The sequence below is a fragment of the Anopheles aquasalis genome, chromosome 3 (genome assembly GCF_943734665.1).
Source record: "Anopheles aquasalis chromosome 3, idAnoAquaMG_Q_19, whole genome shotgun sequence".
In the NCBI taxonomy this organism is placed as follows: Eukaryota; Metazoa; Arthropoda; class Insecta; order Diptera; family Culicidae; genus Anopheles; species Anopheles aquasalis.
In genome coordinates, this window is record NC_064878.1 from 13622501 (window position 1) to 13647500 (window position 25000).

At 50.1% G+C, this 25000-nt stretch overlaps 2 protein-coding genes across 4 annotated transcripts in view; one reads left to right on the forward strand and one right to left on the reverse strand.

The window, feature by feature from the left end:
• LOC126578635 (uncharacterized) overlaps positions 1 to 17015 on the reverse strand; it is a 17107-nt gene extending 92 nt beyond the window's left edge. The window contains exons 1-18 of one of the 3 annotated variants that reach the window (XM_050241410.1): positions 16743 to 17015; positions 12720 to 15622; positions 12321 to 12634; positions 8922 to 9381; positions 7539 to 7895; positions 6743 to 6939; positions 6416 to 6675; positions 5878 to 6351; positions 5409 to 5801; positions 5211 to 5342; positions 4982 to 5140; positions 4329 to 4901; positions 3650 to 3982; positions 2160 to 2386; positions 1994 to 2078; positions 1608 to 1923; positions 1365 to 1534; positions 1 to 1301 (exon numbers count right to left, since the gene is read on the reverse strand). The exon at positions 1 to 1301 is cut by the window's left edge and continues 92 nt beyond it. In XM_050241410.1, coding sequence (XP_050097367.1) covers positions 1245 to 1301; positions 1365 to 1534; positions 1608 to 1923; positions 1994 to 2078; positions 2160 to 2386; positions 3650 to 3982; positions 4329 to 4901; positions 4982 to 5140; positions 5211 to 5342; positions 5409 to 5801; positions 5878 to 6351; positions 6416 to 6675; positions 6743 to 6939; positions 7539 to 7895; positions 8922 to 9381; positions 12321 to 12634; positions 12720 to 15481 — 7269 coding nt within the window. In that variant the 5' untranslated portion in view covers positions 15482 to 15622; positions 16743 to 17015 and the 3' untranslated portion in view covers positions 1 to 1244. The remainder of the gene's footprint in view (positions 1302 to 1364; positions 1535 to 1607; positions 1924 to 1993; positions 2079 to 2159; positions 2387 to 3649; positions 3983 to 4328; positions 4902 to 4981; positions 5141 to 5210; positions 5343 to 5408; positions 5802 to 5877; positions 6352 to 6415; positions 6676 to 6742; positions 6940 to 7538; positions 7896 to 8921; positions 9382 to 12320; positions 12635 to 12719; positions 15623 to 16742) is intronic. The other 2 variants (XM_050241413.1, XM_050241411.1) reach the window with 2 other exon arrangements.
• Positions 17016 to 17500: 485 nt separating this feature from the next.
• Positions 17501 to 25000, forward strand: part of LOC126579333 (uncharacterized) — a 7616-nt gene continuing 116 nt past the window's right edge. Inside the window, exons 1-8 of the mRNA XM_050242823.1 lie at positions 17501 to 17512; positions 17579 to 18795; positions 18870 to 20624; positions 20699 to 21345; positions 23188 to 24136; positions 24198 to 24337; positions 24684 to 24804; positions 24924 to 25000. The exon at positions 24924 to 25000 is cut by the window's right edge and continues 116 nt beyond it. Coding sequence (XP_050098780.1) covers positions 17501 to 17512; positions 17579 to 18795; positions 18870 to 20624; positions 20699 to 21345; positions 23188 to 24136; positions 24198 to 24337; positions 24684 to 24804; positions 24924 to 25000 — 4918 coding nt within the window. The remainder of the gene's footprint in view (positions 17513 to 17578; positions 18796 to 18869; positions 20625 to 20698; positions 21346 to 23187; positions 24137 to 24197; positions 24338 to 24683; positions 24805 to 24923) is intronic.

A 25000-nucleotide genomic window follows, 5' to 3' on the forward strand; every position in this document is an offset into this window, starting at 1 on the left:
TCCCCTTCTTTCTGTCTCGTCTGTGCTCACGGCCTGCAGATGTCAATCCCTGGCCACCGATCGGAGCGCAATCGTTGGTGATTTTTTCGTAACGCAACGCAATACAATAAGCAAACGTAATCATAGGATGCTAAAGGAAGCAGAATCTATTGGAACACAAAACTAGAAGCATAAAACAGAGTAACCCTAGCGCGTTGCCTTCCCTTCAGTTCAGATATCACAAAGTGACGCGCCGCACAGCTCCGCCTCGCAACTCCCCGGGGGCTTACTACGGATCACTCTCGATCATGACTCGATCTCTCTGCACACGATTGCACACTCGTCTACGAACAAACACACACTCAACACGCATCGCATACACGCAGGAGGAAGTAGTTGGTGCAAGGAACTTATATTACTAGAACAAATTTCAACTTTTACGTATCCCCAATAGCCAGCCCGCACAGTAACAAAGTATAAGTTTAAAACAAGGAAATGATAACTCTCACTAAGAATGTCTTTCGCCTGCATATAGCTGAGGCTTTTTTTTTGTTTGCTTCGGCGCAACGCCAACAATAGAACATATTTGCAATTCTCTAACAGCTAAGCCACACCACCACGACCGATCAGCAAACAACTGCTGGTCCACTGTGCCTGTGTAGGACGATCAGTTCTCACAAAATAAACCCAGCAATGTACAGTAATAATGCTACATCACCACGTTTTGCACAATTCCAAAAGGAACAGAGGAAGCGAAGGCGAATAGCAATCTATTCAGCCCTCGTCAATATTGCAACTTGATTCCGCTCCTTCGCACCCATTAAAAACAAAATGAAACATATACAAAAGAAAGATACTACGCTCTAAAAACCATGACAGGAAAGTAACATATTTTTGCTGCACGGAACACACACGCTACACCTAGCACCTAAGCACGGGCAAAGCCAACGAACGTTTGATTCGACTGTCCTTATTCCCTGTACACTCAAAAGAAACCAATTGGATACAGCAACACCTCCGCGGGATGGTTAAGGGACTAACATCTCAAACATACGCCACTGCGCCGGATTCCGAGGGACAGTCATTGTGAGTAAATCAAAATACCAAAAACGTAAAACGCCACATTCCCCCGGCCACATAATGCATACTACTTGAAGGCTGTTCAAACAGGATAGTAGGTGTGGGTTTTTTGTTGTGTGGTATGTGAATGATACTATTTTGTTTTGTTTGCCAAACCTTCCACCAGACGTCCCGGAGCATACTCATTACTGCTGATAGCCGGCACCGGCAAACTGATTCGGATTGTAAAACTGTGGCATACCCTACGAGGAAAGAAAATGCATTAGTTCGCCAGTCGGTTGTGCATTCCCACCCTCCGTGCTCACCTCAGGGGCATTGTTCGATTGCTGTCCACCGGGGGCGGCACCACCGGGTACGAAGAAACCGGTTGCGGCAGCCGGGAGCGTTGGAACGGACGGTGCTAGCACCTGTTCCTGAGGGTCTTTCGGTGCAGCACCGGATGGATTAAACACATCCACGTACGATCGTTTCAGGGCTGCGAAGAAGAAACAAAATTGATTAATAAAACCAAGTCCTCCACTTGATTCCCTTCGCTGCTCCCCACTTACTCCGATTGCGCTGCATCTTGTACATGTTCGATTGCAGGTTCGGAACTTTCGTTGGTTCAGCCGTTGGCATTGGATTGGCAGCCGCAGGGTTCGACTGCACAGCGGCAGGTGTTGCAGCCGGTGCCTGCATCGGTTGGTACATGGGATTGGTCTCCTGAGATGACGCCGGCTGTACACCGGGTGGCATCGGAGGAGCGGCTCCCGATGGTCCGGACGGCATGAGATCAGTCATTTTCGGTGGCGGTTTGTATGCTTCCTGTTCTGCCTCGGCTTCGTCCGTGTTTACCCACCGTTTCGACACTTCGTCCCACACGATCTGAATAAAAGAAGCGAGTATTAGAGAAGGTGAGCTGCTGGAGAGCACTCCCGTTGTTCGATAAACCTACCTTCGGATTCTTATCGTCTGGCAGTATCATCTGGTTTTTCGGTTTCATCGAAAACTTGTTCCAAATGCCGCCAAACCAACCAGACCTGCGTGTGTTTTGAAAGGAATCGAAGGGCGTTAAACAACACTATACGGAGTAATGTTATGCTACGAACGGCGACAGTTACCCTTGAGCACCACCGGCAGCACCACCACCAGCTCCCGATTTTGAATCTTTGGTGGCCGCCGGTTTCTTCGATTGGTTCGCTGCTTTGCCCGCCTGTCCCGGCTTCTGAGCTGCAGCATTATTGCCCTGCTGCTGCTGTCCTGCTCCTCCCGCTCCATTATCCGCTTCGTCGTTAAAACCAGGACGATTCGAGACAGAGTTGGGCATCGAGATCGTCGGTTTCGGTACCTTCGGGATGGATAAAAGTGTAAGCAGAAGGAGGTAAGTTGGTAATTACAAAACTAAAACAATAAACAAAAAAGACAAAACTATTGCTAAAAAGAAAAAGAACTCAAAGAAGGATGCAAAATCATAACAAGGCACAACACACATACAGACACATACGGAAACGCAACGCGAAACAAGCGAACGCAAAACGTGCAAACTGAAATGTGAAAAATGAAGAAAAACAACAAAAAAAACGATTAGCATTTTAACGTTCTCTGTGGCACGAGAACTTTCCCCATTCCCTCTTCGGTGACGTGTTCTCCCTCCTTTCGTTTGCTACAACGCTCACTAATTTGCTAATTATCTAGCTTGACCCCTGCATGAATCGCACACTACACACAGAGTTTTTTTTTTACTCACGCAACACTCGTGCTACTAACAAACCTATCTTGCACTATCCTAACAGTAACATCTAATGGCCGGAGACATAAAAGGAAGACCGGTGAGCAGCTAAAGTGGTTCATCAATGGCGTAGGTAAGCACCGGAGGGCGCAACGATTCAATCTGACTACGCCTTCTACGCAAGCTGCCCAAATCCGTTCCGTCAAAGTAGCTGCGGATACCCTCATCGATTGTACGCGCTCCTGTCGGTGCTCGGTGTACCTCATCCCTCATACCATCGTGGCCCTGCCGGGTTTCACTGCTCGCCATGCTGTCCGTGCTTTCGCCACTGTAATTGTAATCCTTAAATCGACTGCAGAATGGCAGATCGATCGGAAACGTTCCGTTATACACGACGTCCCGTTGGCGCAGGAAGCCCTCGCGGCGGCTGCGTGTCGTGTAGAGATACGCTTTCGCTAGCCTCATCGATCGATCGTGTCCATCGACCACCGGCACATGCCGCAGCTGTTCTACGCTGGTGCCTTGTGCTAGTTTTCTTCGCTTTCTTCTCCTAACCTTTCGCACGGCCCCGGTAAACGAAGAGCTACTGCCTCTTCGTGGATCGCCTTGCTCCTGTCTACTGGTAGCGTTACTGCCACCATGGGCTCCACCGTGTTTTAGTAACTGAAACTGAACATGCTTCGCCGTGCCGAGAGGATGAGTGTGTCCATTGTGTTTGTTGTTAGCCGCTGGTACTATGCTTGCGGTTACTATGGATCGAGGATGGTGACGGTCATTTCGAGCGTTACGCTTGTTAGCACAGTAATCACCACGGAAGGTTTCGGCGAGAGGCGAACTACTGCCGGAGCCAGTGCCAGTGTCGCTGCGCACAACTTTACTTACGGACGCATCCCGTGTCAAATGGGCCGCCGCCGCTGAACTGTGGTGGTGGTGCTGATGGTAATCGAACATGGTGGGCCTTGCACCACCGCCGCTCGTTGCTTGGAATGACTCGCCATGTCTCGCCGGACCACCATTGCGTACTTTCGCTGGAGAAGGTGTCGATGAGCTTCGATCACTCAGTTGATGACCATGATGACTATGATGATGATGATGGTGCTCCTCGTCGGCAGCGTCGTTATCGTCTTCTTCATCTTCCTCATATTCCTCATCTTCCGCTGCTTTCTGATGCCACGTGTTGCGTTGCTGTTCGTTCGATGCTTTGTTCGTTCGAGGCTGCATTCCGTTCGGTGGGAAGGGGGCGGTATAGTAAGGATGGAAGCGTTTGCACAGACGAGTGTGTTTATGATGATGCATGTGTATGTGTGCGTGTTTGTGGTTTTTTTAACATTATGAAAACGGTCAAGTGGAGATGAGCTTCTAAGCGAAATTCAAACCAAAATGGAATACTAAACCAAAGACAAGCGTCTATTTCGTTCTGCACGATCCACGCAGCGTCCATCATACGCCGGGGATCGTGGCAACGACGGCTGTTGGTTGGCAACGCTAAACTGAACCACAAAGTGAACTAAACCTAACAATCCTTCTTTGTAGGGCTATAGAACTGAGAAATGCTATTCACCTCGCCACCGCCAGCTGCACCCCAGTAACCGCCATCATAGCCAGTGCCGGATGCCGAAGGATCGCTGTTGATTGGTGCCGGTGCCGGTGTAAAGATGTTACCACCACCGGCCTGTTGCTGCTCGTAGGGATTATAGTGATTGAATTGCTCGTGTTCCTGCTGCTGCTGCTGCTGCTGCTGCTGTTCGTAACTACCACTGTCCTGAGGCTGTGATGGATGCATTTGCGAAGGCGTTTGATCGTACGACGGTTCCATCAGTGAGGGCGGATTAATGGATTCATAGCCCTGATCATAGCTTGGTACACTGGCTGGTGCATTGAGAGCATGCTGCTGTTGCGATTGCTCATGCTGCTCATGGTCGTTATACTGTAGATTCAGCTGACCGAGTTGTTGGTTAATTTCGTTGAACTGTTTGTTAATATCGTTCGTCTCCACCGGATAACCGGAGCCGGAAGATTGTTCGTGAGTCAACGGGGCACCGGCAGATTGTTCTACGCCGTATCCGTAATTGTTGTAATCATATGCCGCCTCTTGCATGTTGCTGTTATAATTCGCTACATGTTCCGCCGATTGCTACAAGAGAAAGCATGAACGACAAATCGTCCATCGTTAAAGCTTTGTTACACTGATTACGATGTGGATACGAGGCTTACCTGGTTGTTACTGTTAATGATCACTTGCAGCCGCTGTAACCATTCGGGATCCTCCACTTTTGCGTAGATGTTGCCACGGCCGGTGTTATCCACCGATTCATCCAATGCCTTCTCCATCACCGGATCGTAATACTTCAACCGATCGCCCAAGGTGTAAACCTACAGAACGGATATGCCCGCAATTGAAAACTCGTTCCAAAACGAATAAACTTTTTTTCACTGATCCTACCTTGCGCACAAAGTCCGTCTCGAAACGGTACGGATCGTTCTGTATCTGCTCGGCGATCTGTTCCATGTAGAGCAAACACTTTAGCTGCATTCCCTGGTCGAGCATACGGCAAGCGAGTAGATATTTGAAGCGCTGTCGAAAGAAAACAATCATAAGTAACCACCCTTTGGTCGCTCGTCATTATCCGGCAATACTCACTTGCAATTCCGTAATAGAATAGCGATCTTCATTCAGCGATCGCGCATACTCATAGATTTCCGTCATCATGATCGATTCGTTGGTCGACAGTTCGCGGAAATTACGCTGATGGTGCGATGCACCGAGCAGTACCAAGCGCACTGTTGTTGCTGTTGCTGTTGCTGCCGCTGTTGCACCACCGGCACCAAACTCTGGCTTAACATCCGCAAATCGACCGAAGGCCACATCGGACAGGAGGTAGCAGAAGTGAGCGGCATACAGATCGCCACGATTGAACAGCGTATCGCCGAGTGTCGTGATCGACTTTTTGATCAACTCCGGCTTAGCGGAACTGTTCGACATCAGCATGGCCAGGTGCGGTCGCCAGTCACCCCACTTTTCATCCAAAACACTCTGTCGGAAGAGAGACGAAACGAACGGAATTGTAATGCAATCTGCTTTTCGGTGAGTTTCTTTGAGTCAAACGTACCGTAACCGATGCCGGTGTACGACCACTCAACAGCTGGTACAGTGTCTGCAGTGGATCGTTCAGTGTAAGCTTGTTGGCAAACTTCATCATCACGTTGGCATGCTGGCGGGAGTCAACCTTCGAGGCGAGGAACAGGGCATGGCCCCACAGATTGTGCTCAGTGGCCCACTCGAGCGCTTCACTGATGTTGCCATAGATGAGGTAGCTACGGAACTTGTCGGTTATCTCCAGCTCGGACAACTGCTTCGGTCCTTCCGAAGCCGGTTCGATCGCCTCGGCCGTGGCCGGTTCATCTCCACTTTCCGCATCCTCCCGAATGTCGGCTTCGCGCTCGATAGCTGCCACGGAAAGAGATGAATTCCGACCGCTAATGTTGGCCGACCGAATCGCGCCAGCACCGTGGACCATCGGTTCGAACGGATACTCATCCTTGTTCTTCATCAGCAACTCCGATATATCCGTTCCGACGAAGGTCTGGAAAAAAAGAATGGTAGATTAGCAACTTTATACAAATGCTTTCGACGAGACGATGACTTACGCCATTCTGTCGCAACAGTAGGATGATGTAGTTCCACAGCAACGTAAAGGAACCTCGGTTAGCACCGGCCGCAAGGGACGACGAATGTAGACTGTTGATGGAATTACCACGGGATTTAATCAAGGCGAGCGCTCCACTGTACGGCGGTCCCTGACGAAGCTGATCTTCACAAAACTCAATGACCGACTTCTTGTGAGTAACACCCTTCACCAGTGGTCCCGGGTAGGCATGGAATAGTTTCTTGCTTGCATCGCTGTAACCTAAAGACGGGGAAAGAAGGCAACGTGTATTAATTTCTCGCACAGCCAGCCAGCTGGTCAAGCTTACCTAACGAGAAGATCTTCACCGTATCGGCCATTCCGTTCATCGTTAGCCGGTTCTTGGTCGAGATCAGCAGTCCCGCCGAGAGGCTTACGATCGGATGGATTTCGGGAAACTTTCGAGGCGTTAGCCGCTCCGGTTCCATTACCGACAGTTCGGTCGATGCTTCCACTTTGATTGCCGATGCATCAAGCTGATCCAGTCTGAGCGCAATCGAAGCGCAGCGAAGGAAGAGAGTTTCCAAAAGCAGAACATTAATCAAAACAGTTTGCAGCGCTACAGATTGCAATCATTTCTCGACGATTCATTAAAGAAGAAAAGATTCTCTACGGGGTCCGGGACGAAACGGGGACGATACACGAGTGGAACAATGGTTTTTTTAAGGAAACCGCGTTCGGAATGTAAGCAATACATGCGCTACAGCAGCAATACTACCTCTTTGGATTCGTTCAAACACATTCTACATGCTGTCGACTATAATATGGCTGCAATTCAAATATAAATCAACAACTAACCATGCAAAATTGTGAGTTTAATACTACTAATGGAACCCAATACATGCAATACATGACTAATCAGACAAACTAAACGAACAAGCACAACGACTATGATCCCAAAGGTATGGATATGGAGGTTCAATATGGGAACAATGAAAGGAAAGGGAACTGATAACGATAGTAAAAAAGGAAATTATCAATACAGATAAAAATAAATATAGAGAGCGTGGGGGAACTAATGTAACCGATAGATACCCAACTATAAGCCCTAAAAGTGATAAAATGATAAAAAGTGAGAGAAGCACCTGGGTTGATAGTAACCGCCTGCCGTCTGCCGCATCGCATCACCATGGTACGATCGGTCCACGGCTAGCGATGTCGAAGCACGGAGCTGATGCGAAAGGTGTGGCGCATACGCCTGCGGTGGCGCCTGATGATGGAACATCGGTGGCAGGGACGACGGTTGCTGCCCGCTGGCGGACAGTTCGCTCATGTAGCTTTGATCGAGCAGCGACAGGTGGCCACCGACGGCTCCGGCCCCACTGGACTGTACCGTGCCGGCCGCAGCCGACGGTAGGGACTGATTATTGTAATGCCGATGGTACTCCTCCGGATTGTAGAGGCCGGCACCGTGCAGCGCGTACGGTGTGGTCCGGTTGAACCTGTGAAAGCGAGCGAAATCGGGTACGGTACACGGTACGGTCTACACTAAACCATGACGAATCGGATCCCGATCTTCTTCGTTCTGCTTTACGTTAGTCACAACTTGAGATACTAGAAAACCACCAACCACCCCCCTTCAAAAAAATGGCTTCCTGCACCACAGTTTTGAGTTGAACAGCAGCAGCAGCAGCAGCATCAGAAGCAACATCAGATGCAACATATTTCAATCGCATCATTGAACTGATCGCGCTACTGAAAAGTGCAATTAAACCACGGTGCTCACGGTGTTCTGAGCTGTGCTAAGAATGGGCTAAGATGGTATGTATGAGCGTGAGATTGTGGATGGTGAGATTCAGAACACCATAGAGGGATGATGTGATAGTGAAATGGCATCGGAGAATGAGGCATCAGGCAATCGCTAACCATTCTTGCAATCGAACACAACGCGCTTCGGTGGCTTGGCGTGTTTTCCAGACAGATTACCCAATTTGTTCCAAGCGAAAAGGGCCCATAAAAAGTGTCCGATAAGTGAGATAGAGAGAGCGAGCGCGGATAGCACGCAGCGCAATCAAAGAAGTAAGCAGCTGCCCCGAAAGGACCCCCAAAAATGAAGCGTGAACATAACGAAAGATTAAGTTTATGTAAGTTAAATTCATTCAAATAATAGCGAGAGCATAGAATGCGTTTGACGGGGGAATATCAAACAAACGAATGGTTAAAGTGGAAAATAGAAAAAAAAACGCACATTCTCGCGCTGAGAGCTGTTAGTGCATGGCTAGTGACTCAGCACGCCTTGTTGTACAGTGGGATGTGGTACCAATTAAAAAAGAAAAGCCAAATTCCCTCTCTCTCTCTAAGCGCCAGGGATTCCGGAGAGAAATTACTGTTGGATCCTGGATGCGCATCCCGGAAACGGAAAGCAATTAGAATAAAACACCCACACGCACGCACACAAACACACGATATCACACCTCAAAGGCACACGCAAAAACCCAAGAGGAAAGAGAATTTCACTTCCAACTTACCGTTCCTTATCGTTCGTCGAGCTGCGGCCCGAGTGTACCGATTCGCGACCATCGCTCGTCAGCAGATCGCGCTGCAACTGGCTGGCCTGCATCTGCGCGTAGTACGTCCGGTACCATTCGGCGTATGCGGCCGGGTTGGTGCGTCTCAGCTGCTCATAGTACTGCTGATGTTGGGCGTAGTAGCTGTACGGATCGTAGTATCCGCTTGCCGAACCATAAGGGCCGACGGTGGCAGCGCCCGAAGCGCCAGCGACACCAACACCGGGCATGACACCGTACCCACCGCCCGCCATATACTTGCGATCCTTCTCTTTACGATCATCCCGTTCGCGGCTATCCCGGGCACGGTCGCGATCGGTACCATTGCGGCTTCCGGCACGGTACTCCTCCAAATCGTAGCGACGATCGTGGTGCTGCCGGTGATCGCGACGCTTCTCACCACCCTCGCGATACCGATCGTCTGTAAGGAGTGGGACAAATCCATTAGTTCTCTTGCTATAAACATGATCTTTTGTGGCATGAAAATCAAATTTAATACTTTGTTTGAAAAATTGCGAACTAAACACCCCGCTGTTGCACTGTTGAGTGCATCGAAAACCTCGAAATATGTGGCTTAACTGGCTCTGATTAGCATATATAGGACGCACTCGATGCACGACGAGAGAGCTCTAAGGTCGAGGTCGTGAGGTTCACCACATTTTTCGCCGTCACATGAATTATTGAAACAGAAACGTGAACGATCGCAAACTGATAAGTGTCTATGCTGGAGCACCTTCTTTCCAGGAGAGAATTCTACCCGATACTCTGCCATATGGATCGTGACAGGGCAAAATGATAACCATTGAAAAGTGACTTCGAACGGTTCGAACCGCTAGTGTTGTCAGTATTTGGTTCGCGTTTCTAGTAGACGGTTATCAGACGAAAGTTTCACTCTCTCTTACATCGATCGTTCAGCACGAATATGGAACCTCGTTTCGTGGCGAATAGGTACACGGATCAGTAGCCCGAATGTGATCACAATAATAGAAATTAACTTAAAAATCAATTGCAGACCATCGGAGATGAAGCAGCTGCTGGTAGACGAGCGGTTCTTCGCACCAATGCCTACCCACGGACCACTGCAAAGGTATCGCGGGGAGGCTAGCATCGATTGGCGCAAGATGCGCCTCACCTTCCATGATCGGTGTGCGCTAGAACTGCAGCACAAGCTGTACGAGCTGTTCCGTCGCAGTGCACCGTTCGTGATGGGCCGCTCAGTGCGCACGTTGCCAACAGACGAACGACGCCGGTTGGGAATACTGCAGCTGAATGTGCTGCACCAATCGAGGCTATTCAATGCCAAAACCTTCGTCGAGCGTCCGGATCTAGCAACGATCTATTACACCACCATCGCCGAGTACGATTTGGCGCTGGTGATCCGGCTGACCGTCAACTATCTGCTGTTTACGGGTTCGATCCTTATGTTCGACACCGAGGATCGCTTGAAGCATCTGATCGAGCAAAATGATCAAGGCCGCATAACGGGTTCGTTCGCGCTGACGGAAGTGTCCCACGGTTCGAATGCTCGAGCCATCCGCACGACGGCCACGTACGATCCGGCCGAGCGTCAGTTCGTTCTGCACACACCCGACTTTGAAGCGGCCAAATGCTGGGCCGGCCAACTGGCCAAAACGTGTACGCACGCGATCGTTTGGGCGCAACTGAACACACCGGACGGCCAGTGTCATGGGCTGAGTGGATTTGCCGTCCCGATCCGTGATCCGGACACCCTGCGTACCTATCCCGGCCTATTGGTGGGAGATCTTGGTGAAAAGGCAGGACTGCACGGTATCGACAATGGGTTTCTTATGTTCTGCCAGTATCGTATCCCGCGCGAGTGTCTCCTAACGCTCGGTGGTGGTGATGTGAATGAGGCAACGGGTCGCTTCGAATCGTTCATCGAGAATCCGGACCATCGGTTCGCCCTGGCCATGGGTGTACTGGTGCCGGGGCGTATCAACATCTGTCACGTTTCGCAGACACTCCTCAACAAAGCGCTGGCCATAGCGATTCGATATTCGGCCGTAAGAAAACAGTTTGGTCCCGGGAGCGAACGGGAGTCTGACGAGTGGCCCATTCTCGAGTATCAAACGCAGCAGTTCCGACTGCTGCCACATCTGGCCACATGTGTCGCTCTGCGGATTGCCAACCGGTGGCTAGACTGTGTTTCGGGAGGGACACAGGTTCGTATGCTTCTCCGAGAGCCGATCGATACCGATGTGCTGCGCGAGATACACATCATCGCGTCCGCCATCAAACCGATCGCCAGTTGGGCCGCCCGGGACGGTATACAGGATTGTAGGGAAGCGTGCGGTGGCCACGGTTACCTAAAGCTCGCCACACTGGCCGATCTGCGTGCAGACAACGATGCAAACGTGACGTACGAGGGTGAGAACAGTGTGCTCCTGCAGCAGGTCTCGCAGCTGCTAGTTGCGATCCGATCGAAACCTAACGGGTACGCACGGTTCAGGACCATTTCACCATTGGGTTCGATGTCGTTTCTGGTCGAGTTTGAAAGCATCAATCGGCAGCGTGCCAGCTGGACGACAGTGAGTGACGTTCTCAACCTGAAAGGTAATATCTTTGAACGACCGTTAAATTTATAGCGACGAAGTTTTACATCACGTGTGTTCCGTGTCCACCAACAGAATTAATCAAGGCTTGGGATTGGCTCGTTGTGAACAGTTTGGAGCAAACGTATCAACGCACACGCCAGTTGCTGGCCGAAGGACAATCCGATTTCCACGTTCGCAATAACAGCCAAATGTTTTACGGAAAAACGTTGGCCACGGTATTCGGTGAGGTGTGTTTTTTGGGGCCAATAGCAAAGTAGATACCATCGAAGTGCTGCATTCCCTCCTTTATCCTTCCAGCGCATGATCTTGGCTGCCTTCTGTACTTTCCTTGACACCATGGAGGATGGTGCGGAGAAGCAGTACCTCACGCAACTGGCAGCACTGTACGGAACCACAGCGCTCCTGAAGCACCTGCCCATTCTGTTGACGGGCAAATTCTTTGTTGTGCCCGGCAATGATCCTCTCCACCTTGTGCAACAAGCGATTCTGCAGCTGCTGCCGGTGATCAAGCGCGATGCAGTTACAATGATGGATGCCCTGGCACCACCCGATTTCATCCTCAACTCGCCACTGGGAGCGGCCGACGGTGAGTTCTACAAGCGACTGGAATCGGAAGTGATGCAGGAACCGGGCGTCACCGGACGCCCCTCCTGGTGGGCTGATATACTGTGCGAGGCGAAAGCGAACCTCTGATTTCGTACGAACGTTGAGTGATACAACTGCTTCTTTCTGCATGCTAACCCAGAGTACAGAGTTCGTTAACATCCAAAATCGATCGGCTCACCTTTACGTCGATCCTCTCCTCGGTAGCGTTCGGAACGGTCTCCCTTTTCCTTGCGCAACCGTCGATCGCCGTCTCGTTCGCGACGACCATCCTCTCCGGGCGCTCCGCGATCCTCCGCTCCACCGCGCTTGCGATAGTACTCCTCGCGCGCATCACGATCCCGGTAACGCTTCGAGGGTTCGTCCTTCTCGTGCCGGGCGGCCGTCGCTGTCGAGCGTTCGGTTTCATACTTCGAACCATCCGTTTCGTACCGGCTATCGCGATCGTACTTGCTGCTTCGTCCGTAACCACGATCACGATCACCGCGATCATATCTGTGGAATGGGAGAAACAGATAGAAAGCGTTAGTTCACCGGCCAAGGGGGAGCGATAACAAACAAAACCAAACAACTAACTCACCGATTTCTTTCCCGATCCCGATATTCATAATCACGATCACGATCACGCTCGCGATCACGCTCACGGTCACGGTCACGATCTCGTTCACGCTCGGATCGATGACCAGCATCCTTACGAGTGTCCTTTTCGCGATCACCGCGCACGTTACGCACGCTACGTTCTCCTCGCTGACTATGACCTGTAGCTGCTGCCTGCGTGCCGGGGTTTGTTTCGCGATCGCGACGCCTCCGTTCACTATCACTATAGTCGGAATCTTCCGTATCGTAGCGATCGCGTGAGCTTTTACTCTTGTTCGAACGCCGCACAGTGTCATCCTCACGGCGTGATCCTCCCTTGCCGTAGAATCCACCCCGTTCCTTCTCACTGTCCTCACCCGTTGAGGTGTTGGATGGTTCGGTTGGACGCACCGGTGGCGGATCCACACTCGATTCCGCCGGTTCCGCCGGAGTGGCCGCTGGTACGATCACTGCACCAACACTACCACCCGCCGGCCCCTCCGTATCCCCATTACCACCGTCGATCGGTTCTTCACGACGATCGTCAGGATTTTCGCCATCCATTATCAACTCGCGTTGCTCTTCGCGTGCTAAGCTGGCCACAGCGTTAGCGTGTCCTACTGGTGGCTGTGAAACGCTGGCGCTAGCACTTGCTCCCACTGCCGTACTGCGATCATCCTCTAATCCTGGCACTACGCGCACCTGCTGTTGCTGCTGCTGCTGCTGATGATCGCTTTCGCCGGGTACTCGATACAGATTACGATCAGTCATGTCTACCCGCTCCGAGCGAGCATGATGATGACCGTGATGATGATGGGAATGATGCGGGAGATCATTCCGAATGCCAGCAGACACCGGGGGGTTTGCAGATTGATCCGAAACCTCACCATCGGCCTGACGTTCAAGCGAGAAATCGTTTAGCTCATTCGTCGTTAGATCAGTGCCGGGAATCATACGATCGAGACCGGGAGGAGGTTCAGGGAAGCTTTGAGCACCCGAAACAGCCTGCCCCAATGTCGGTTGCTGCTGATTCTGCCCCGGAACGTAGCGAGAGAGTCCTGGTGGTGGCATGCGAGCATCCGCGGTATCCTGGTGTTCCTCGCCACCAACGTAACCATCCTCTGACAGATGGCCCGTTTGGAGGTACTGATTACGATCGTTGCTCGGTTGCACCACCTCCGGTACATCCGGTTCCGAGAGAATTTCCCGGTTTTCCGGTACCGAACTACTCTCGAAATTGATCGGTTCCGGTGGTATAATCGGCGCAGGTCTTGGTACAGGAGGCGACGGCTGCTGCTGCTGCTGTTGTTGGGTTGAATGCAAAGAATTCGCGGCAGGCGGTGCATAACCGGAGGCTGCAATCGGTGCCGAAGCACCAAGACCAGGGGTAGCAATATGCGATCGTGGTCCGGCACGTTTGAACGGGTTCGCTGCTGAACCGGCGGGAGGGCCCATTTTTGGTGGTCCCACTACCGGCATGGCCATCGGTGGAGGTGCTGCTGCTACGGGCGGTGCAACCGGCGTATTGTTATCCAACGGTGGCGGAGGCAAAGGTGGTGTCGTGGAGGCCGACTTCGTGGCATGATTTAACGATTCGTGCACCAGCGGACCACCGTTGCCGCTGCCAGAGCTGTGATTACCAGCAATCGAAGGAGGTGGCGGTGGAAAGGCTTGCTCACGGTAACTGGACTCCTGATTCGAAGTGTTCGAGTCGTGCGATTCTTGTTTAAGGCTCAATGCTTCGAGAACTTCGTCCAACCGATCGGGTACGGCCGCTTGTGCAGTGGTTGCTACTGAAGATGCTGTTTGTGACGGCAGTGGTGGTGGTTGGTACACTGAGCGAGCAGCAGGATTCACGGCCGTTTCTCCACTGCTGCTGCTGCGATGCTCAAATCCATCGGGCATAGCGAAGCGTGCCTGCTGCGATGGATTGCCATCTAGTGAAAGCGAACTCGTTGTTGAAGCCTGCTGAGAGCTAGCGCGTGGCGGCGCGTGCTCGTCCACCGATAGCTCACTCGATGAAATGTGATTTTCTTCGATTTGCCACGACTGGCCGGTTGCCGGCGCCGATTCGTGCGGTGGCGTTGGTCCGGTAGATGGTGTACGAGTTTTTGCACTGTCAGACACACTCCAGTTCCAGCTGTTGCCAGCGGAAGTGTCGAAACTGTCGGAAATGGTTTGACTGAACGTCGGCACGAGCTGTGGAGTGGTCGAAGCCGGTGGATGCGACGGTGGACGCTGTGGCGGTAGTTGTTGCATTGGAGGAGCATTGAAGAAGCTATTCGCTGAACCGTAACCTGCCGCAGAATGGGGAGCGTTGCCGTAAGCTTGTGGTTCCGATGGTGGTGGTGCCTGAACGGATGTCTGTGGTTGCTGAGCCGGCGGATAATGATATGGCGTAGCACCGTATCCCTGTGTCGCGTTGTAATTCGGCATATAGTTCTGATTACGGTGGTCAACGTTGGACACATCATCTCGCAGCTGTGGAACACTTTCGCTGGTTGGCGGATACCCTCCGTGCGGTTGCTGTTGGTTATAGTACGCAGATGGTTGCTGCTGCTGCTGCTGGTGAAAGTATTGATTCGGCACAGTTGACGTCGGCGCTACACTGTTTCCAGCTTGTAGCGGCTTGCCCATCATCGGATTTGATACGGCGGTAGCCGCCGGGGCTGGCGTTTCATTCCAATCACCCCAATCCTCACCCCAGCCATCGGTATTGTTGTTCAGATTCTTGAACGCAGCAGATGCGGAAAACTGTTCGGCCATGGTAGACCTGCTGCTTCTTGCCACTGTACTGTCTTATCACACGACACGAAAACACCTTACTTTGCGCCTTTTAAACACTGTTTAGCTTGAGACAGAATCTAGGGGCATATTGTTGCAATCACGTTTGCCGGAAGAAAGGAGCTGCAAAGAGAAGAAAAGAAACACGTAGATAAATACACTGTGCATGGTACGATAAATTTGATAACACCATAATTCACATAACTGCCAAACTTGAATGCTAACCCTTTGAGAGAGCCACCTTATCTAGTGCCGCACAACCGGGGTGGCTTCAGCGAGAGAAACATACTGTCTCCCGAATAGAGTGCGACACGTTGGGCGTTCAGGTAGGTTGCAACGTGTCAGCGCAACGGTGGTGGGTACAGTATGTTACCCAGTAACTTAGATATCAAAGTTAATATCCCCTCTCCACCGTGAAGGAGTGGCCCATTTTCTATGCGTTTCTCGATCGAAAACCTGATACCCGCTGGTTTCCTTGCGTTCAATGATTCTCGTTACTAAAGCCTCCCATCGAAACTGTACTCTTTAGCATGTCTGCAGCCTGCTACGTTATGCAGACGCACCAGCAGTCTACTACGACCCGTCGTTCGAATTAATGGCCCCCTCCAAATTCCGCCGACAGCAGGTTTACGAGTTGTACGACTGCTGCATTCGGTTTCCACCGTTCACCCGTCCACCCTCTATCGATTGGCGCTGGGTAAAAGAGGGGATTCCATCGGGCAATCGGTGGTTGCGGCTCTACCAGCCTCTGGCTTTCACATCCCAGGCTGCGAGAGCGGTGCTGCTGTGTTGAGCAATCATGTTGCCGTCGTGCGTGCAAGATCATGGCATACTTTGATTATTTTGACTTTGATATTTCGGCCTGCATCGAGCGGAATTTAATTTACTCGCACACGACGAATCATACCCAAGAGCCGATAACCGAACCGACTGCTACAAGAAAGCTACCGCGTTTGGAGCGTAATGATAAGAGAATCGGCTTTGTTTTCTGCACAATTTCAACTGGACAAACACTTGCGTTCGATGGGCGAGTATTCATTGGCACGGGCAAAATGTCCTACGAAATCACAATTCGCAGCCAGCATAGCACACACGAAGGCCACGGGACTATTTTCACTTTTGATGCGCTCTTTTTCGATCTTCCCCTTAATCGAATCCGTACGAAAAACGATACGTTGGTCAAAGGCAAACGCTGAGGGAACCAGATCGTGCGTGGCACACGGCGGATGGTTGGACAATTTACCTGTTTGGGGACACACTTTTCCTGGCTGCTGCTGCTGCTGCTGCTGCTGCTGACGCTCGCATATATTTCGGGGACACACGGCGCCAAGGTGAGTCGGCAATTCGGGTGTTCCTGCAAGCACCGTCAACAGAAGCCACGCAAGATGGAAACGGTTACACGTTTCGCCCTGGTTAGGGGCTAACGACCAGAAACATCCAGAAGGACCACAATTTCACGAAACGGAGAGAATTTTAGCAACTTTTCCACTTGAAAACAAGAACAGCCCAGTGCCCAGTTGGAACTTTCCCCTTTTTTTTTATTTCATTTTGCGCGATGACAGCTGTCATCGGGGGGTTTTCCAAAGGTGGCACGAGGTCAAACGGTTGAAAAAAAGAAGATGTATTTCAGGTATTCCAGGATAGGAATCTGGATTGTGGATTGAGACGTGGGAGTGAAAAATATTTGGCCCTGCTACTCGACGATAGCACTCGCTGCGAATCTGGACGGTGGCATTGCCGAAAACACATGCTTGACCAGCTGTGAAAACACGGCGCCCCCGGCGTACAACCAGATGAGGTGGTACTGGACCTTGCCGACATAGCACGAAACCTGTAAAATGTACAATGGCACAAGGCCACACACTTGAATATTGGCGTCTGGTGCTCGTGTGCGAGGTTTAGAACAGTACTTAAGACCCGGATTTTAGCTCAGGGAGTTCAGTTCGGTGCTACAGCACCTTCCCTGGTCAGTTATCTAACTCTGGAACTAAAGGATTCAAAATGGTGTTAAAGGTATGTGTCCAGTGGAAACCGATCTGCAGAAACTTGTGATAACTTCAAACGGTACGCGGATTTCAGGTGTGCCTGTTAGTAATGCTGTGCCAAGTGTTAACTTTAGGGCAAGAACTAAATTATGCTGGATGGCCAATTCAGGCCACAACTCCGACTACTAAGGGAACAACTTCAGGAGCTAGCTGCACAACTGCAGGTGGTGGGACAGGCACCACCTCGTCCGGCGGCGGAACAGGCACCACTTCATCTGGCGGTGGAATAGGCACCACTTCATCTGGCGGTGGAACTACTCCCACGCTGTGTCTACCATCTAAATATCGAAATGTCGAAGGCTTGTGTGGAAATCCATCGGCACCCAGCTGGGGCAGAGCGAATGAACCATTTGCCCGCCTGCTTCCTTCTTTCTACGCGGACGGAATCTCCGCTCCGGCTGTGATGAGTAACGGAGCTGCATATGCCAGTGCCCGGAACATTTCCTTCTTCTTGTTTGGCATCGATGAACTGGCCGATACAACCCGTACCATGTTGAACATTTACTTCCTTCAGGCTATAACCAACGATTTAGCAGACACTTCCAGTAACACCAACAACGTATGCTGTACCAACGGGCAAGTTGTGTCAAATGCTCCGGATGGTTGCTTTCCGGTGGTCATTGAGGATGATGACCCTCTTTACTCTTGGTTCAACATCAAATGTCTGGAATACAGCCGTGTCAGCACTGCTCCGCAGACCAATCCTCCGCAAACTGTAAGACAAATTAACCGCGCCACCAGTTATTTGGATCTTTCTTTTCTCTATGGCACTAGCTCGGTACAAAATCCGAGTCGAATTACTACTGGAGGCCGTCTGCTCTCCGTGCTTCGTGATGGATTGGAATTTCCTATACTTGACCCAGCAGGTTGTACCTCACCGTTGCAGGATGTTTGTTACTTGGTGGCGGACAGTCGTAGCTACCAATCACCAATGTCTGCCATCGTACACTTGCTGTTCTTCCGGGAGCATAATCGTCTTGCCGTTCAGCTGAAGAATCTGAATCCTTCCTGGTCGGATCTTACATTATACGAAGAAGCGAGACGCATTAACATTGCCCAGTATCAACGAATCGTCTATTACGAACTGTTACCAAAGATCCTAGGGCGAACCAACATGGTGAACAACCGTTTGATCTACGAATCGAGCGGATTCGTTAACGATTATGATGCATCCCAGAACCCTGCATCGATCGCCGAGTTCGCCAACGTTGTAGCTTCATTCTTGAACTCCCAGCTGCCCGGTGCTATCAAGTAAGTATTCGTGTAACTTTTAGCGTGGTTACCACGCCCGGATATCTCTTATATGTTGCATGCTTTCTTTACAGCTTCGTCGTAAACGGTACGATTCAATCGAAGGAGTTGAGCAGTCTCTATCCGAAGCTTCAATCGTTGGAGAGTGACTTTGCTACTCTCTTTGCGGCAATGTCCACGCAGTTGGCACGTGTCGTAGATACCAGTTTTACCATCGAGTGGAAAAACTTTATGTACCGAGGAAACGCTCCGCTTGGCCAGGATCTGCTTGCCATCGATCTGCAAAAGATGCGTGATTTTGGGTTTGCGCCGTACAATTTATATCGGGCGCGATGTGGTCTTAGCATCTTTACAAGCTGGGAAGCATATAATGCTACAATGAAAGCACCATGTGAGAAAACGATCCAGAAAATTCAAGCTATCTACCCGACGGTGAACGATATGGAACTGTTCGTTGGAGCTGCATTTGAAACACCTCTACCTGGTGCGGTGTTTGGTCCAACCTTCTCCTGCATCATGACCCAACAATTTCTACGAGCACGCACCGGTGATCGCTACTTCTTCGAGACTGGTGCGCAGGAGGGCAGCTTCACCGCGGCACAATTGGCGGAAATTCGGAAGATCAGCCTTGCTCGAATGATGTGCAGTGCACTGCCAACTATATTGAACGTTCAGGCGGACGTCTTGAGTCCCGTTGGACCGACTAACCCTCTAGTGTCCTGTAACAGCTTACCAGCTGTGAATCTAGCTGCTTGGATCAGTTCTAGCGGCGGTGTAACAGGCACCACTCCATCTGGCGGTGGAACAGGCACCACTTTATCTGGCGGTGGAACTACTCCCACGCTGTGTCTACCATCTAAATATCGAAATGTCGAAGGCTTGTGTGGAAATCCATCGGCACCCAGCTGGGGCAGAGCGAATGAACCATTTGCCCGCCTGCTTCCTTCTTTCTACGCGGACGGAATCTCGACTCCGGCTGTGATGAGTAACGGGGCTGCATATGCAAGTGTCCGGAACATTTCCTTCTTCTTGTTCGGCATCGATGAAACGACCGATACAACCCGTACCATGTTGAACATTTACTTCCTTCAGGCTATAACCAACGATTTAGCAGACACTTCCAGTAACACCAACAACGTATGCTGTACCAACGGGCAAGTTGTGTCAAATGCTCCGGATGGTTGCTTTCCGGTGGTCATTGAGGATGATGACCCTCTTTACTCTTGGTTCAACATCAAATGTCTGGAATACAGCCGTGTCAGCACTGCTCCGCAGACCAATCCTCCGCAAACTGTAAGACAAATTAACCGCGCCACCAGTTATTTGGATCTTTCTTTTCTCTATGGCACTAGCTCGGTACAAAATCCGAGTCGAATTACTACTGGAGGCCGTCTGCTCGCCGTGCGTCGTCAAGGAATCGAGTTTCCAGTACTTGACCCAGCAGGTTGTACCTCACCGTTGCAGGATGTTTGTTACTTGGTGGCGGACAGTCGTAGCTACCAATCACCAATGTCTGCAATCGTACACTTGTTGTTCTTCCGGGAGCATAATCGGTTAGCACTTCAACTGAAACTCCTAAATCCTTCCTGGTCGGATCTTACATTGTACGAAGAAGCGAGACGCATTAACATTGCCCAGTATCAACGAATCGTCTATTACGAACTGTTACCAAAGATCCTAGGGCGAACCAACATGGTGAACAACCGTTTGATCTACGAATCGAACGGATTCGTTAACGATTATAATGCATCCCAGAACCCTGCATCGATCGCCGAGTTCGCCAACGTTGTAGCTTCATTCTTGAACTCCCAGCTGCCCGGTGCTATCAAGTAAGTATTCGTGTAACTTTTAGCGTGGTTACCACGCCCGGATATCTCTTATATGTTGCATGCTTTCTTTACAGCTTCGTCGTAAACGGTACGATTCAATCGAAGGAGTTGAGCAGTCTCTATCCGAAGCTTCAATCGTTGGAGAGTGACTTTGCTACTCTCTTTGCGGCAATGTCCACGCAGTTGGCACGTGTCGTAGATACCAGTTTTACCATCGAGTGGAAAAACTTTATGTACCGAGGAAACGCTCCGCTTGGCCAGGATCTGCTTGCCATCGATCTGCAAAAGATGCGTGATTTTGGGTTTGCGCCGTACAATTTATATCGGGCGCGATGTGGTCTTAGCATCTTTACAAGCTGGGAAGCATATAATGCTACAATGAAAGCACCATGTGAGAAAACGATCAAGAAAATTCAAGCTATCTACCCGACGGTCGACGATATGGAACTGTTCGTTGGAGCTGCATTTGAAACACCTCTACCTGGTGCGGTGTTTGGTCCAACCTTCTCCTGCATCATGACCCAACAATTTCTACGAGCACGCACCGGTGATCGCTACTTCTTCGAGACTGGTGCGCAGGAGGGCAGCTTCACCGCGGCACAATTGGCGGAAATTCGGAAGATCAGCCTTGCTCGAATGATGTGCAGTGCACTGCCAATTATATTGAACGTTCAGGCGGACGTCTTGAGTCCCGTTGGACCGACTAACCCTCTAGTGTCCTGTAACAGCTTACCAGCTGTGAATCTAGCTGCTTGGGCTGCTTGAATGAGATACAATACCTTGTACTTAGATAGTGATTTTGCATGATGTTGCACAATAAATCAAATAACGATACCTATTCAAATCCCGTTTGTTCGATATTCGTAAGCGTGTACAAACTCAATGCACAATTTTGTTGTTTGCCCATTTTGTTATGGTACGAAATGTTCCAGATTCTGCACCATGCGTGCGGCGGCGAAGGCTATTCATCTGCTTGCAGTTGTGTAAATATGCAGCTGTTTGGTGATCGACAAAAGTCTCAAGGACAAATGGCAGTCAATAGCCTGATGCAGGCGAAATGTTTTGTAGACCTAAGTTATTGTACCTTGACCTAGCGCGGTTCTTCATTGAAAAGTAAATTACAATTGCCTTGGACTGGGTTTTGCAGCGCCTCAAATTTACCACTGTTGCTATGATCCATATCGACGGATGGTGGTTTCCTTAGTTAGGCTATACATACATACCTCTTGAATTAAATTATCACTTCAATTAGATTATTTCTTATTACCCTACATCTTACACACGAAACCTGTACAACCGTATGAAAAAAACTGGTTTTGTTAAATTTGAATAGTTGCTGAACTTTTGACTTTTACGTTTACATAGCGTGATGGGTTCCTCGGAATTCACGAAATTTCTTGATCGCGGAAAGCCGGTGCGCACGAAAAGTTTTCCTTGCGCCGTTTAGCACGAGATAGTGAAAAATGGATCGTCTGGAGTATTGCATACCGATAATAAGTCGCCCATCGAAGCGCCGATTGAAAAGCGTTGGCAAATTTCCAGAGTTTTCCATGTTCGATCTCAACAAGAGCTTGCTTACTTCTGGGTAGGTAGCGGCAGTGGGGGTGAGAAGGGGGATGTAGGGTGGAAAACCGGTATGAGCATTTTCCGTATCCTGTATCTTTTCCTCTTTTCCTGCAGCGATACACGCAAATGGTTGGAGTTGCTTAGCACACTTGCCGAGCGTCGTTCTACGCACTTAAAAGAATCGGGTCCCAAGATTCCCTCCACGATCGATGTCTCAAAACCAATTGCTAAAGATCAGCTTTGTGAATTTGGCAATGCCGCGCTGTTTTCCGACGATCTTCGTTTTATCTACGTCTTTCTGGTGCTCCGGGGACAGGATTGCTATCAATGTGGCAAGCTGCAGGATGCTGTACGCGTTCTTGAAGCAGCAAAAGCCATCCCATGCACTTTCCCACTCGATTTCGCATTAATCTTGGACATAACACTCGCCTGGTGCTACAAAGCGATTGGAGACAGTGGCAAGTGTGCGCTACTATGTGAAACCTATGCTCCTCTCATAAAGGATGCACTCGAAGACAGGATATCCATAGCCGACGACGAGTTCAGTGCAGATGTCTGGGAGCACGACCTATTCGGCGGAAACAGTCGAACCATGGCACTGGATAGGTACGACCTTTACGGTGTTGGCGATGGTTAACGCACGCTAGTAATTCCTTTTTTTGATATTCTTATGCAACAGTACTCCCGGTGGTGCAGTGGTAGCAGCTCGTTGCTTCAGAGCAGGAGAACTCATGTACATCGATAAGCCGGTTGTTGGTTATGTTGCAAATTCGCAGATACAGTGTAATCATTGCACAATGAAGTCACTGCACCTTGTTCCGTAAGTAAATCGATTGTTCCATTCAATAATGCTCTAGGATCATAATCAAAAACCCATCACCTGTTAGGTGCTTCACTTGCCGTTTCGTATGCTACTGCAGTTTGGCGTGCATGGAGAAAGATGCCCATTACCATCAATTCGAATGTACCGGGTATCGTTTGCTCCTCTTTCCGCTAGTGTTTGGTGTGCTGGAGTTGCGTATGCTGGTGAAAGCGATGGATATTTTAGAACACGTGCTCAGCAGTAAGCTGACTGTGCTGACCAGCTCAGGGCCAACAGCTGCTGCTGTTGCCCCGTTGCAAGAGGGCCCGGCGTTTGCGCAACAGCTGTGGGACGTGCTGTTGGAGGGCCGCGAGGAATTTCCGGATTTTTTTCAAATTTTACTTGCCGTAAAGCTGAACTATTCCGATTTGTCTTTCGAGGATCACCAGGCGCTGGTGGTGAAGGCACGGATGCTGGTGCAATATCTGCATTATACTGGCTTGTTAGAAAAGAACTATCCAGGCATTGTTGCTCGAGCATCCGACAATGAATGGGACATGTTTCTAGCATCGCTGCTTCTGCGATTTGCCATGCTGACCACTAACAGATCGAGCACGTTTTCCTACAATCTATTATTCGATGAGCAGTGCAAGCAACAGGTGATAAAAGCTACCGAACAAAGTACTTCCATGGGCAGCAGCGGCAACAGTGTGTGTAAGTTTGCGGTATCCTCATTGATGCCGTTGGTAGAAAAAATAGAATTAACGTCATGGGACGAATGTGATGCAACTGAAATGAAGCAGATGCTCGAAGATGCGATGAGCGAAATCGACCACCAGCTATTGGATAATCCTGCAATATCTGTTGAAAAAAAGTCGGCAGAGCAGCTACCGTTTGCAAAGTTCTCCAGAGACCGTGACAGCGTGGCGGAGCTATGGGACGAAGCTACTCTGGAGGCAGCGCAAGATTGCGAAGAGAAAGATGTAATTCTCAAAGCACTGCAGCTGTACACCAGTCAATATGTTCTTCGAAATCTATTTACAAACCCTCCAAACGCACCGTTCACGCTGCCCAATCAGTACCTTGGCATGTACCGTTCCACTGTGGAACTGAAGGACTCGTCCACTCCAAACACCACCGCCGTGTAAGTATGAATAATTTACCAGCACCCGTGAATTGGGCGTTTGATAAAGTGTTCTTTACAGCTTGCTGACGCATGGAGTCGTTGGCATATACGCATCGTCGGATATCGAGAAAGGAGAAACGTTAACGATGTCCTATGGAAAGACCGGAGGTAACAAGCAGCACCTGCGTACACCGGCGGTTTCTTACAATGGCGTCCGCTGTAAGAACTGTCGATTCGACCTGAGCCCATCACGACGAGACGCCTGCCATTGCGTAGCGACACCGTTGGAGGGCCCAATCAGCACCTTAGTGGAGCAGCTGAGTATCATCGAGGATGAGCATGTGGCTCACCTAACAGGCAGGGTAGATGCGGATAATCCTTGTGTTCCGTTGCAACATTTCGAAAAGCTATGGAACAGCATATTTGCTTCGGATTTTAATCCCAAAACCTATAGCAATCGGAAGAAGCAGCTGCAATCTTTGACCGACCATGCAGGTACCACTTTCCGGACAATTTTTGCGCAATAGCATTTTACATTTTGGGGTTTTTTTTGTATCTTTCCTAGATTTTCTAACGGGTAACGCCAGTAGCCTCTGCCGAATCGTTTTATATTTGGTGCATGCCATCACATCGCACATCCGGGAGGTGTACAAACCGAACAGCATCGCAAGACTGCAGGAGCTAATGTTCGTGATGAAGAACACGATATCTCTTTTCATCAGGCATGTTAATACCAGATCGAACCAGACAATCGAAATTGCACCCACATTCTCAACACGTAAAACGTAATCGCTTTTATTCGTAGGCGCAGGTGTCCCGATGGTGTGATTGGCAGCGTGCTGAGCATTTTTAAACAAATTGAGGAAATCTGCCGCGAGGCTG